This window comes from Camelina sativa, chromosome 1 (genome assembly GCF_000633955.1).
Source record: "Camelina sativa cultivar DH55 chromosome 1, Cs, whole genome shotgun sequence".
Classification (NCBI taxonomy): domain Eukaryota; kingdom Viridiplantae; phylum Streptophyta; class Magnoliopsida; order Brassicales; family Brassicaceae; genus Camelina; species Camelina sativa.
Genome location: NC_025685.1, coordinates 12633517 through 12646791, shown reverse-complemented (window position 1 = coordinate 12646791; position 13275 = coordinate 12633517). Strand labels below are relative to the sequence as shown.

The 13275-nt window shown below is 37.7% G+C and overlaps 1 protein-coding gene and 1 pseudogene across 1 annotated transcript; one reads left to right on the top strand and one right to left on the bottom strand.

Annotated features, from left to right (window-relative positions):
* Window positions 907–4298, top strand: LOC104789076 (annotated as a pseudogene).
* LOC104789064 (non-lysosomal glucosylceramidase) lies at window positions 4642–11351 on the bottom strand. Its single transcript, XM_010514817.2, has 19 exons — window positions 10931–11351; window positions 10732–10833; window positions 10513–10623; window positions 10343–10399; window positions 10122–10198; window positions 9935–10034; window positions 9690–9763; window positions 9502–9602; window positions 9317–9420; window positions 8814–8867; window positions 8673–8728; window positions 8544–8582; window positions 7591–7732; window positions 7258–7442; window positions 7073–7140; window positions 6798–6870; window positions 6656–6717; window positions 5319–6534; window positions 4642–4986 (listed from the first exon to the last, which is right to left on the bottom strand). The coding sequence occupies exons 2-19, from the start codon at window positions 10810–10812 to the stop codon at window positions 4734–4736; spliced, it is 2853 nt and encodes a 950-aa protein (XP_010513119.1). The 5' UTR covers window positions 10813–10833; window positions 10931–11351; the 3' UTR covers window positions 4642–4733.

Sequence of the window (13275 nt, the reverse complement as noted above, 5' to 3'; positions counted from 1 at the left end):
AAAAAAAAAAAAAAAAAAAAAAAAAAAAAAAAAAAAAAAAAAAAAAAAAAAAAAAAAAAAAAAAAAAAAAAAAAAAAAAAAAAAACGAAATCAAACGAAGAAACACAGCGAATCTCGAATCAGTATAATAAACCCGATCGAGACGAGGTTGTGTATGATGATGAAATCGTTTGATGAATCTCAAAGAAGAAGACGCAGTGGAGAGAAGTGTACCTTAAAGCGATGGGAGTATAAGAAGAGAACACTAATAAAAAAAAAAAGATCCAAAGAGGAGGAGGAGAAAGAACCACAGACAGATACGGTGAGGAGCCAAATAAACCAAATGATTGTGTTGGTTTATATGTTAAAGTAAAGTAAATTCGGATCTGTTTAATTTAAAGGTTAGTGATCGATCACACGACGGACGAAATGTGGTTTTTAATTTAATTAATACTGAGTCAAAAAAATTTATTAATTTTTGAACCATTGATATTTTTCAATCGTTTCATACTTTATGATGACGTGGAATTTACATGGGATATTTTTTTATTTTGTTATTTAGTAGTATTAAATACCACCAACTTAGTGCTCCCTACGAAACATATGCTAAGCTATTGTCTATTGAAAGCAACTTTTATTTTAAGGAAGAATCTTGAAAACTCTATGGTCTGAACAAACGATACTATACGATACGATACGACGCTATAAAAAGTAGAATGTGGTGCTGGTTGCTTTCCTTACGTGTCTTTTTCTTAAAGCCAATGGCGTTTAGCGAGAGAGAGAAAGAGAGAGATATAGCTAAATAAAAAAAACAGTAGACGAAGAGCACAAATTGTTCTTCTTCTTCTCAGTAGGTTACATTTATTAAAACACAAATACTGTATAAGAGTTTAAGTCTCACCAAAATGTTTTTAACTTGGAGACGTTTCCATCACATTTTTAATGGAAAACTTTTTTCCCACCTCTCTCTCTCTCTCTCTCTATTAATATTACAACTCAGCGCCGATCGACAAAGTGAACCAATGTTAATAAGATTAGTAAGATTAGGGTAAATGGCATATCCGATATATTCACAAATGATGGCATCTCCGATATATTATTCATTCAGTCTTAATTTTTTTTTTTTTGGTTTTCCGCCAATTTGGTGGGTTATTCCCGCCCAGAAAGAAAAATATATATAAGGTTTCAGAGGAGAGAGAGAGAGAGAGAGATAAGAAGAGTCTTGGATTCGGCAGGGAGAATGAGAAGGTGTACGAGGAGGAGATATATACAGAAGCAATTCAGAATAAGAGGGTACCACCTCATAGTCGATGCCCTAGACATGATTGTAGACTTCCCCGATGAAGATATCAATCATCTTCTCAATCTTCTTCAGCAAGGAAAAAATGTTGCAGGTTCTTCTTCTATAATCGATGTGGAATCAATTGAAAACGTGATTAACGTGGCGGCGGCAGAAGAAGAATCGACTGTTTATCCCTTGGCCATCATCGACAATGTGTTTCTAGTGCCTAAATATCGATATGATGTTGTTAATAAGCGATTCATCCAGTAAGTAAGGCTTCTACTGGATGATGTCGATATTGATGGCATAAACAATTTTTGCACTGACTGAAATTATATATATATATATTTGATTTCCAGGCATGTGAGTAATCTGCCTGTGCACGGTGAGGCTTCTGCAAAAATACAAGTATACAAGGAACGTTTCAGATTGCTGTTGCAGAGAGTTTCTCGCTCTGAGTATTTTTCTAAGTGCAGCATTTGATTATGCTGAAATATCGCAATCTTACAAATACTACGAGGTTGGTTCCTCCCTCTCACATCTTTCTTTGGTAAAACCTAAAACTACTTAGGAGGAGTTTGTTATTGCATGTTCTGTTCTAGTAGATATCTTCCATCCAGTCTCTAATCGGTCAGACGGGAACGAAATGGGTGATGGGCTTGATATCACAGTTGGAAGATGGGCACTTCTACCTTGAAGACCTTTCAGCTTCTGTAGAGGTTGATTTCTCCAAAGCAATATCCTTTTTCTCTCTCTCTCTCTCTCTCTCTCTCTCTCTCTCTCTCTCTCTCTCTCTCTCTTTAGTTTTGTAGTTCCATCTAAAATCTCAACTAATTGCTGTATGATTACTTTTCTTTGACAATCAGTACAAGATAACCACTGGTTTTTTCACAGAGAATACTATCCTTTTGGCAGAAGGTCAAATGCACAACGGCACCTTTCAGGTGGGTATATTAGAGTGTAAGTTGCATATTTTATACGTTCCACGATTCTCATAGGTTGTTGTTGTCCATCTTGAGATCAAGATGTTTAATTATTTTAGGTGGGAATTATATATAGAGCTAAGTTCGTGTGTATGGTCTCCTCTGTGACCAATAATAATATGTACTTAAGTCCCCATAAACAACACACTTGAAGAAAACAATTGGAATATGTAACTGAATTTTCCCATCAACATAATGATGGCCTAGTAAACAGAGGCTCAATTTCAAAATGACTACATTCTTTGATTTACCTGTTCCGCCTTCTAAAAGCTTTTTCTTCATGTCTTTGGTAAAAGGTTATTACATGCGGGTTTCCTCCTTTAGAAAGCAGGGATAACACGTTAAAGGTACACCCTGAGGATGACTTTTTCGGCTGTGGCAGGCCAGATAAACAAAAAAAGGTAACCCCTGAGTCGTTGTTTTTTGTACTTCTGGATTTGAGAAAGTCCGGTCCCATGCCTTACATAGCAATGCCACAGCAGAAACACAAATATACAATATTTTTGCCCCTGTTCACAGGGTAGACTTGCAGAACTAGAAAGGCAAGCGGTGGATGACACGTTTGTCATATTGTCTGACTTATGGCTGGATGACGAAGAGGTGAGTTGGAGTACCAACTACTCTATTTTTAGCATAAATCTTTTGTGTTTAAAGATTATTTCTTGATCAGCCAAAATGTGTTGTCCGTTTCCAAGGTTCTCGGGAAGTTGGAAACAGTTCTTGATCGTTTTGAAAGAATGAAGATAGTGCCCTCTTTGTTTGTTTTCATGGGAAACTTTTGTTCTCGCCCATGCAACTTATCATTTTGTTCTTATTCAAGCCTGAGGTAAGGGATCATTTTATTTAAAGTTTCCTCAATTGTGTTGTCGAAAATCTGGTCTTATGTATTATTGAGGACATGCATCCATTTCATTTTTCGGGCAGCAGTTTGGTAAACTTGGGAGAATAATTGGAAACCATCCACGGCTAAAAGAAAACAGTCGATTTTTATTCATTCCAGGTCCTGGTGACGCAGGTACCATTTCTCCATCACTATCTTAATAATGCCACGGTCCATGAGGAGACATGACTAATCAAAACAAATTATAACTGACAGGTCCTTCGACAGTCTTGCCAAGATGCAGTTTACCAAACTATTTAACTGAAGAGCTTCGAGGCATTATTCCCAATGCGATTTTTTCAAGCAATCCTTGCAGGTGAGTATTCTACAGTGTGAACTCTCTATTGTTCTTTATTATGGTGTTTGGCTTCTGAATTATGTATGAGGATTTATTGAGATGGACGGACGGAACTCAAAATCTGAAGCAACGATCTTTGTGTTTGTAAAATGCAGAGTAAAGTTCTATAACCAGGATATTGTGTTCTTCCGACAAGACCTTGTGTACCGAATGAGCCGTTCATGCTTAATATCCCCTTCCTCAGAAGAAACTAATGACCCCTTTGAGCACGTAAAACATCTCTCGTCTACACTATTTTCAAACTTTTGATTTGACAATTTTTTTTTCGGGTAATAACAAATAGTCTGAAACTTGGGAAATGTGTGGGTTCAGCTTGTTTCCACAATAATTCATCAAAGCCATCTTTGTCCTCTACCTCTCATGGAGCAACCCATCATTTGGAACTATGATCACTGTCTACAACTGTATCCAACTCCTCATACGGTATATTCTTACATCTTATTATAGGTTGAGTTGTGCATAATTTTGGAAGCATGAAACCGAACTTAAACAAATAAAAGGATTGTTGTTGTTGTTATTTAAACAGATAATATTAGGTGACAAGAGTGAGCGAAAGGTTTGCAAATTTGGGGGAGCAACATGTTTCAATCCGGGCTCCTTTTCAACTGATAGCACCTTCGTAGCTTATCGGCCTTCCACTCAAAAAGTCGAACTCTCTGCTCTGTGATTCTCTTTTCAGACAAAAATCCTGGGATCAAAACATAACTTTATGTTCTCTTCTTTATTATTATTATTATCTCCTAGATACATGATCTCTTTAATTTAACCAAATTTATTCAATGCCTGCCTGCCTGCATATAGATCGACCATATCAGAGAAGGGTCAATCTTTAAGGAAGAATCTTGAAAACTCTATGGTCTAAATTGAACAAAGCGTACGTAATGTAGTGCTGGTTGCTTTCCTTACGTGTCTTTTCTTAAAGCCAATGGCGTTTAGCGAGAGAGAGAGAGAGATAGCTAATAAAGAAAACAGAAGACGAAGAGCACAAATTGTTCTTCTTCTTCTCAGATTACATTTATTAAAACACAAATACAAGAGTTTTAAGTCACAAACTTCTCACCAAAATGTTTTTAACTTGGGGACGTTTCCATCACATTTTTAATGGAAAACTTTTTTCCCACCTCTCTCTCTATTAATATTACAACTCAGCATCAGCTAATTCCTCTTTTTGTTTTCTTTACGTTACTCCAATAGTAATCATATCAGAGATGTAAATATACTTATATGTTACAGTAAAAACATATTTAATTTTTAGCAGGAACAGCTTAACGCTGAATTGCCGAAACACTTTGCCTTGTGTTTTACAACTTTGACGTTGTGAGAGAATCTTCGGCTTCTAGGTGACAAGTGAACTCTGTCCATCATGTTTATCTGAGGAGCGTCGAGGATTGCCTTTGGCAGCGATAATGCCCATTGCATTCCCCATATAGCGAGCGGTCTCATATATATCAATGACCGGTAGTGCCCATCCATTGTCCAACCTTCCGGTGTCTGGAACCAATACCTGTATTCGGTTCAGAGAAAAATACATCATTTTCATGCTTTAAACATTACTCACCAATTACACCTTTACACAGCACATATTTGATGTCTTCACTGTTTCTACAACTTGATGGATAGATACCATCCACATCAACACCAAAATCAACATCTACACCATTTAATCTTCTCATCCACTTTGAATTGTGTATAGCTTCTAAGAGACTATATATGAAACCTTAACCATGTCTTACGGTTTATTAAAAGTGCCATTTTTGATATGTATATCTATGTGAGTGTTTTGCTGTCTGATACAGATAACATGTAATAGATCGGATTTAAAGAAGAGATACTTACCCAAAACCTTCTTCTGACCAGCCAGCTGTGAAAATTCCCTCAGCAGTGGTGAATCCTTGTTCTTCCATTCCAGAGAGGATCATAGTAGCTGCAGCTGCGTAAGTAACACCTGTCCAAATCTCACGTGACTGCATGCACGTCTCATCCACTTTCCCATCAGGATGCATCCCATTTACAGCACCCATTTTGCCTCCTTTGGTCTTCATCACATTAAAATCAAATATCTTTTGCATAGTGCTTCTGATTTTGGATTCCTCGAATAATGGAGGCAGACCTGAAGATGCGGCATACCATTGACCTGCCAGCTGATCAGTCTGTATAGATTTGCTGTTGCTGCTTGTCCCACTGTCGTAATTGAAGTATGATCCATTCCAGAGTTTCTTTTCCAGTGCTGCCTTTGCATTCAAAAATTTATTCTTACACAACTCCGCAAAGAATTTGTCACCGATTTGGAGAGCCATCGCTGCCGCAGCTTGAAGAGCAGCAAGCCATAGGCAACCGCAGTAGGCACTCACGCCATGAACAGTCCATGTATCATATGTCTGGTCTGGGAAACCATCATTCTCTATTAGATCGTCATTGTCTCTATCAAACTGTTCCATGTACTCCATAGCAGCACGAACTGCGGGCCAAACGTCTATTCCAAATTGGTAATCCCCTGTGGCTGCAAAATCTCTATACACCTGAAGCACAAACTTTGGGTTAAGATCTTTCCACCTGCTTGTGTCATGTATGTTGTAGGCATTCATCTCGTTCCACGGATCATGCATCCCCAGATCGTGAGGAACCGCACCTCTGACCTTGCGAATTCCCACATTTCCTTCTGCCAGGAACTTAACCTTCCTCCCATCTTCAGACAACACAGCTTTCGCAAAATCTCGCTGGATGTTCAATTCTATCTTTGGGAATAGCATAAGGAGCGCATATGATGCATAAAAGTGCACATCATATGTACACCACATCACATACTCCACACCTTCCAAATACAGAAACCGGCCAACATCATCGCCATCATCTACATGCCGAGTGTCGACAAATAAACCATTCCGGTTATGAATACTTGATACTTCATCATTTCTTTTTATTCCAACGCTGTTGCCGTTACCAAGGTTGTTATGTTGATCATTAATGTCAAGTCCATTCGCCTTACCATCTGAATTTGCTAAACTCGATTGTTGATGCTGACTCTTCCCATTGGAATCGAGTGAAGCAGAATCTGCAAAAGAAAACCTTTGATAAGGTGATACAATAGTTTCCAGGTAACAAAATTTTGTTAAAAGCAAGGACACAAATTCACACTCAAAAGATTGCCTTTGAAGAGGCCTATAGACGCTTACCTATCCAAACTGTACCACCAGCAACCAAAAAGTAAAGCTCATTAAACAGAGTGAACTTGTACCTACAAAAAGCAAAATACTTCAGGGGAGAACAGAGAGAGAGCAATGTATTCAAAGATCGATTAGGTGTCAAAGCGATTACCACTCAGGGAGCCTTTCATCTCTGAGAATGGGATTTTGCCATGCCTCAATATCTTCCTCCCACCTCTTATAATCTGAATTTGAAAACCAGTGCTAGTCAATAATGCATACGCAGCACCAGTCCACAGAAGATGGAAAGAAAATTGTATGTGTGTGTAACAACGAACAAATTCAATTAACAGCATTATCAGGTATACATCCAAACAGAACAGTGGCAACTTAAATGAAGCATATGACAGTCAGACATCAGACTATCAGAGCACCACGGGTACATACTTGTCAGTGCATTATGCACAAGGTCCAGTGCTGCTCTTGGAGAGGTTCCATAAAATTTAGTGTATCTCCTGCAAAACGAAGACCGATAAAGACAGAAAACAGAACTCAGAAAAAGAAAATGACACAGTGCACTTGCCAAGCTAGTCAACCTTAGGAAGAGACTACTAACGTTGCACTTTATTTACCTGTCATATGTGCTTCCCTTTGAAAATTTCACTTTCGGTGACGACCATGAAAGAGCAAAAGACACAGTGCACTTGCCATGAGCTTCTACCCATGCCGAAGCTGAGACTGCTGCACAAATAGTGTCTCCAGCTAACGAAGGTGTGCTTGGCCCGCTATTGAAGTTTTCTTGATCAAATTTTCCATCCTTTTAGAATGAATAACTCAATGTTAGTCTCATATATAAATATATATGAAACCAAAAGTCTTATACGATTGACAATTCAGACCAAAGATCAATGATCAATGAAATCCACATGCACATAGGATGATAACGATGATACAAAGAAAATCACCTTTTCCATTGTATCCCACATATCTTTCGCTGTAAAAGAACTATCTTCAGACAATCCAAAGCATGGTAAAACAGTTACATTAACATTCTGCGTCTCAGAAGCAGCAATCGCAAATGTAACCGGAGGATTTCCTTTGCCTGTCCTGCATAACCATCACACATCAAAACAAATCTACCCGCTTAGAGTAAAGAACACAAACCTTTGACTGCAATAAGAATATATTCTGGAAGATCAACTTCATCGAGGGATCATGTGAACTAATAAGCCAACACTCAAGAAGCACAACAAGTGTAAATTTTTAAAGGAAAAGGATTTAATTGGAGATCCTTTCTCTATGCAGAGAGAGTAAGAATAATATGCGTTCCAAACTTTTTGAATCTATAGATAGAATCATTTGTATTGATATCAAGCATAGCACCCATTCAAAAGAAGACAGATAAGAAAATATGACTAGACTATATATTCATGCAGACACACAGCATTAGAATGAATAACGCTACAAAAGAGTTGAAAGATAAGGAGACACGCATACACTTGGACAGATAATGCAACAAGATAAGGGCAGTACATTGAGCCTTCACACAATAAGAGAAGTCTATCTAGGGAACAATTTGGTGCTAATCACTGAATGGGAGACTCTGGCTCAACTAGCTATTTTCTCTGTGTTGTGCATTTACTATGTCCGATAAGGTGTCCTTCGTTGGAAAACTTTCTAATGATGAGTTAGTCCCATTATATATTTTTCTTATTCATCAGATCATTGCATACTTCAACTCTAGGCAGTGGTACTGCTTTTAACGAATAAACTTACGGTGCTGCCATTTACTAATTACCCTCCACTGAACCAAAAAGAAATAATGGCACTGAGGACCACACTTTTCAAAGCGTTGAATCTACCACGGAATATATGTAAACCAACTGTAATATATAGTTATTAGGGTAAAATGACTTGCTTGTGATGTAAGAGGACACCGGAGACCCCATCTTCGCCTCTGAAAAGAAAAAAGAACCCCAAAAAAAAATATTAAACATCAACTTGAAGCCATAATCACGTATGGAATATGGCACATATTTCTTCTTACATGAATGGCTCATTCACATGACCCCCTGACATATGTGAAGTCCCACCCATTGAATTCTGCACAACATAAAAGGTGATAAACATATGTTCCCGCTGCTCTTCTGGATATAATGTATTTGAAATGATTCAAATGTCAACTCACCGCCCAAGTGAAGAGGAGGCTGACTTTTGCCCTTTCCTTTCCAGTGTTCACTAACTAAAACAAAAAGTGTACGTTATAAGGTTTTCCTCATTTTTTTTTTGAAAAGGATTAATAATGATCTAAACATTTCTGATATATAATATACGGATATGTGGAGGTTCATTCTCTAACTTGCTTCAGCCATCAGACAAATTTAACAAGAATAAGTAAAATATCATTCCTAAGAAAGATAGAATCTCCCACCAAATAAGCCATCTCACAAATCTGTGGGAGCTACTGCTACAACAAGAATCCTACGGAAAGTTCATGTACATTGGCGCTTTGATTACCTACTAATCTAAGGAAAAAGCATCACTACAGATCCTTACATGTGGAATGTGCACAACCTATATATTTAGAAGCTTGCTAGCTAAAAAATGTAAATCCATTCTTATGTCGCATGCTTTCACAGAAGCTGAGTACCAACCCCGTATGAATAAACACTCAATGAACGGATTACTTACTGTATATACAAAAACTGCTGCTGGAAGACTACTATCTCGATAATTATTTGGTATGAAGGGAGATATTTGCCGGCATGAGATCTTCAACTCTGGATCAGGCTCACCTACAAATAGAAGAATCATTACAAGTGATAGACGGAGGGGAATTTGCTAGCTTCAAATGAAGAATTTCTGCAGGTTCGTACCATCATATATAGTCCAAGCCCGAGGAAATAGAGCATGATAAGTTGAATGCTGGCCATTCAGATTCCAGCCCCATGAAGAAATACCTTTATCACGTGATTTCCTGAGACCATGAAACCAATCTAAGGTACGTGAATTAAGAAAAAAACAGCATCATTGAATTAAAGATATTTGTCAAACAGAATTTTACCCTAAACTTCCATGCTGGCCTGGAGCCAAAACTGACGCAAACTTTTTGTGTCCACCATCTCGAGAAATAAAAATCTGCAAAGAATGGGCCAAGAAAATGTAATAAGATACACAATTTCAGAAATTATAGATAACATAAATTGAAAACATTACAAACAACAGAACATTTATTGTAGTAGTAACATTATCAAAAGCGTGCTAGCTGAATGACGAACAGAACAAGGGTAACCACAGAAGAAAACTTACTGAGAACTGATTGGACATCATAGGTGAAGGATCACAAGTTCCAGGTGTAATTTGCCACTGCTTAAATTCACCCCGGAATCCCCTAGATATGCTTCCACTTCTGCAATTTTACAGCAGCATCTGTCAAACCTAAACTACGGAACTATGGCAAATAAAACGAAAACTCCAGAGGATATCTGCTATGTACCCCATTCCTCCAAGTGGAACACCTTGGGATGCAGATGGTTTGCAGTTCTCTTTAGTGAAAGGATCAATAGGTGCTTTCTGTAGCAATCAGAAGTTAAATTTCCACAACAAAGACCACAACTTTACACCATAAACATTTTAACAGCCTTACAAAAATTGGCTGCAGTGTAATGAAATATTATCGTAAGTAAATCAAGAAATTCAATTGTTCCAGGAATTTACCCTTCCATGAGAGGCCTCTTCCCTGACATAAGACCATAATCGTATCCCCAAACGTACCTGTAATTCCAAAAAAGAAGAAGTAAACAAACACCCCACGACATTTAATAAACTCCAAACTAAATCAAAATCAAGAATTTGGCAAAATAACTAGATACATCTTGGTTACTTACCATTTTAATGGCTTCCCTAAACGTAATAGTGAACTCTTTTAAGATATTGGCATGGCAGTTTAACCTCCTCCTCCATGCGTGTGGTGGCGGAGCAGCACTATCAAGATCAAGCTTCAAAAACCAAGTATAAGTATAAGTCCAAGTACAAGTCCAGTTCTCTAAATCCTTCTCAGCATCCAAATCTAAAACTAGAACAACAAAATAAAGAAATAGACTCACTAATTGCAAGGTACTTTTGCTGATGAACTCCTCAGCCGGCCATGAATGCTTCCTACGGTGAAACAAAGTTGCCCCCACCATATCTTCTCAAAAATTTCCACACTGATATAATCAAAGGAAATTGGATAAACAATAAGAATCAACACGAACGTGCTTATGCTTCTTCACTTCCAAAAAAAAAAATCGATTTCTTTTCAACCTTCTATTTACATCAAAAAGAACAAAAGTTCTTTCTTTCTCAGGCAAGTATTTGCAGACGACGCCGTTTGAAGTCGCATCAAATCTGGAAACTTTCAGATCAAAACGCTATGGGCGAATCTCGAAATATTCGATCTGTCAAAAAAATATGAAATCCGATTCCTCTGATTGAGATTTTTCTCAGACGGAGGAGGAGGAGAAGAATTGGATTCGAATCTTTGGAAATTGGTGAGATTGAGAAGGAATCTATGTGGAAGGAGGAGGAGACTGGTGACGTGGAGACGGCGTGGCGAGCGGAGGATGGACCAAGCTTCTCTTTCTGATACGGTGGCAACTGGCAAAGTGCCTCTTTTGATTTGCGTGCGTATTATTGACGAAGACGAAAAGATTAAAACTTTTGCTGCGTTACGTTTTTTTTTGCATTTCAGTCAAATCTGTTGTTTTTGATTCTTTTTAAAAAATATCTAATCAGAACCATGTTTTAATACTAATTACTAGCATTATTATTAATTGGGAATCTTGTACCGACCACATCTGTTTAATTAATAGGGTTGGATTTGGATATCTTATAAAAATTTTATATTCAATTATCTATAGTAGTATTTTTTAAAGCGTTTTGACGATTAAATCTGTTTTGAAAAAACTATTAACATTGAATAGCTGACCAGCGTTCAGTAAGGGTTTTTCTAAGGATTCTTCTCTTTAAATTTCTCATTTAATTGATTGTTACACGAATACTTGGTGTATAGATATGCTCAAAGAGCATTTTGCCCCGGAAGATGTTGATCTGATAGGAGCTATATCTTTAGGAAGTAGTCGGCCAAACGATTCTTTGAGTTGGCATTTTACAAAATCTGGAAAGTATACAGTTAAGTCTGGGTATGATACAAAGCGGTTTGCTGCATCATGTCTTAGTACGGTTTCTCGATCGGGTCCAGAGATTACTCCTCTCTTGGCCGGCGTCTGGAATGTTTACTGTCCAACGAAAATTAAACATTTTATGTGGCAGGTCTTGAAAGGGTGTATTTCGGTTTCGGCAAATCTGCGGAGACGCGACATTGCCTGTGATTCAGGGTGTGTACGGTGCGGGGCAGAGGAGGAAACAATATATCATGCTATTTTCCGGTGTCCATCGGCCCGACAGGTTTGGGTATTAGCTCAGGTACCAGTAGGTCCTGACTCTTTTCTGAGGGAGTCTGTGTACGCTAATGTGGATCATTTCTTAGGCTCTACTAATCCGGGTTCTCAGACAACAGCTTTCCCGTGACTCATATGGTATATTTGGAAAGCGCGGAATGCTCGCGTTTTTGAGGATGTAATGGATAATCCACTGGACGTAGTTCAGTTGGCGGAGGGAGAGGCGAATGCCTAGGTGCAGGCACAACTGGAGGTTGAGGATGAGGATCGTCCCAATCCTCTCCTTGTCCCTAATTCTGGACAAAGGGGGTCCACAAGATCCCTTCTTACCCTGTTTACAGGTCATTGGTGTTTCGTTGATGGCTCTTGGAAAGCGTCTGACGTTTTCGCAGGTGCAGGTTGGGTTTATTTTTCCTCTCATGATTCGAGGTCATATATGGGAGCAACCAATTTCCGACGAAGTTTGTCCCCCTACATGCTGAAGTAGAAGCTTTCATTTGGGTTATGCGGTGCATGATCGGACACGACTACCGGGATGTGGCTTTTTATACGGATTGTTCTGACTTGGTGAAGATGGTGTTTTCTCCTCACGACTGACCGGCTTTCACACCCTACCTCGACGACATCAAGATAGATCAAGCGGAGTTTTCTTCCTTTTCCCTATCTCTCGTTCCCCGTAATGCGAATGTAAGTGTGGATTCCTTGGCACGCCAAGCGCGATTGTCTCTGCAGCATGTTTTGTTTCTAAACAATTTACCCTCTGATTGGCTCTTTTGAGCTGATACTTTTGTTGTCAAAAAAAAAAATATATTAACATTGAATAGCATTAAATGTTTATATTTATATCCAAAAAACTTTAGTTAACTTTCTATACTATCATTATATTCAAACACAATTAAAATATTTTAAATATTTATATATATAGTATTCTATAATTCGTATAGATTTTTAGAAGATTTATTCTAAAATTTAAAAATTTTATTCTCCTATCATCTTTGTTTGAAGTTAATTTTTAATTGTTATGAATATCATATAATATATAAAGTAATTAAAAATATTTTTTTCTTCCGTATATATTGTGATTTATTTTAAAAAAAATGGATATATATCTCTGTACACTTATTCAATCAATGTTGTAATAAGTTTAACTCTGGTATATTATATAAAATGTCATTGCATTTTAATTAATTTAATAACTAAGAAAAGACG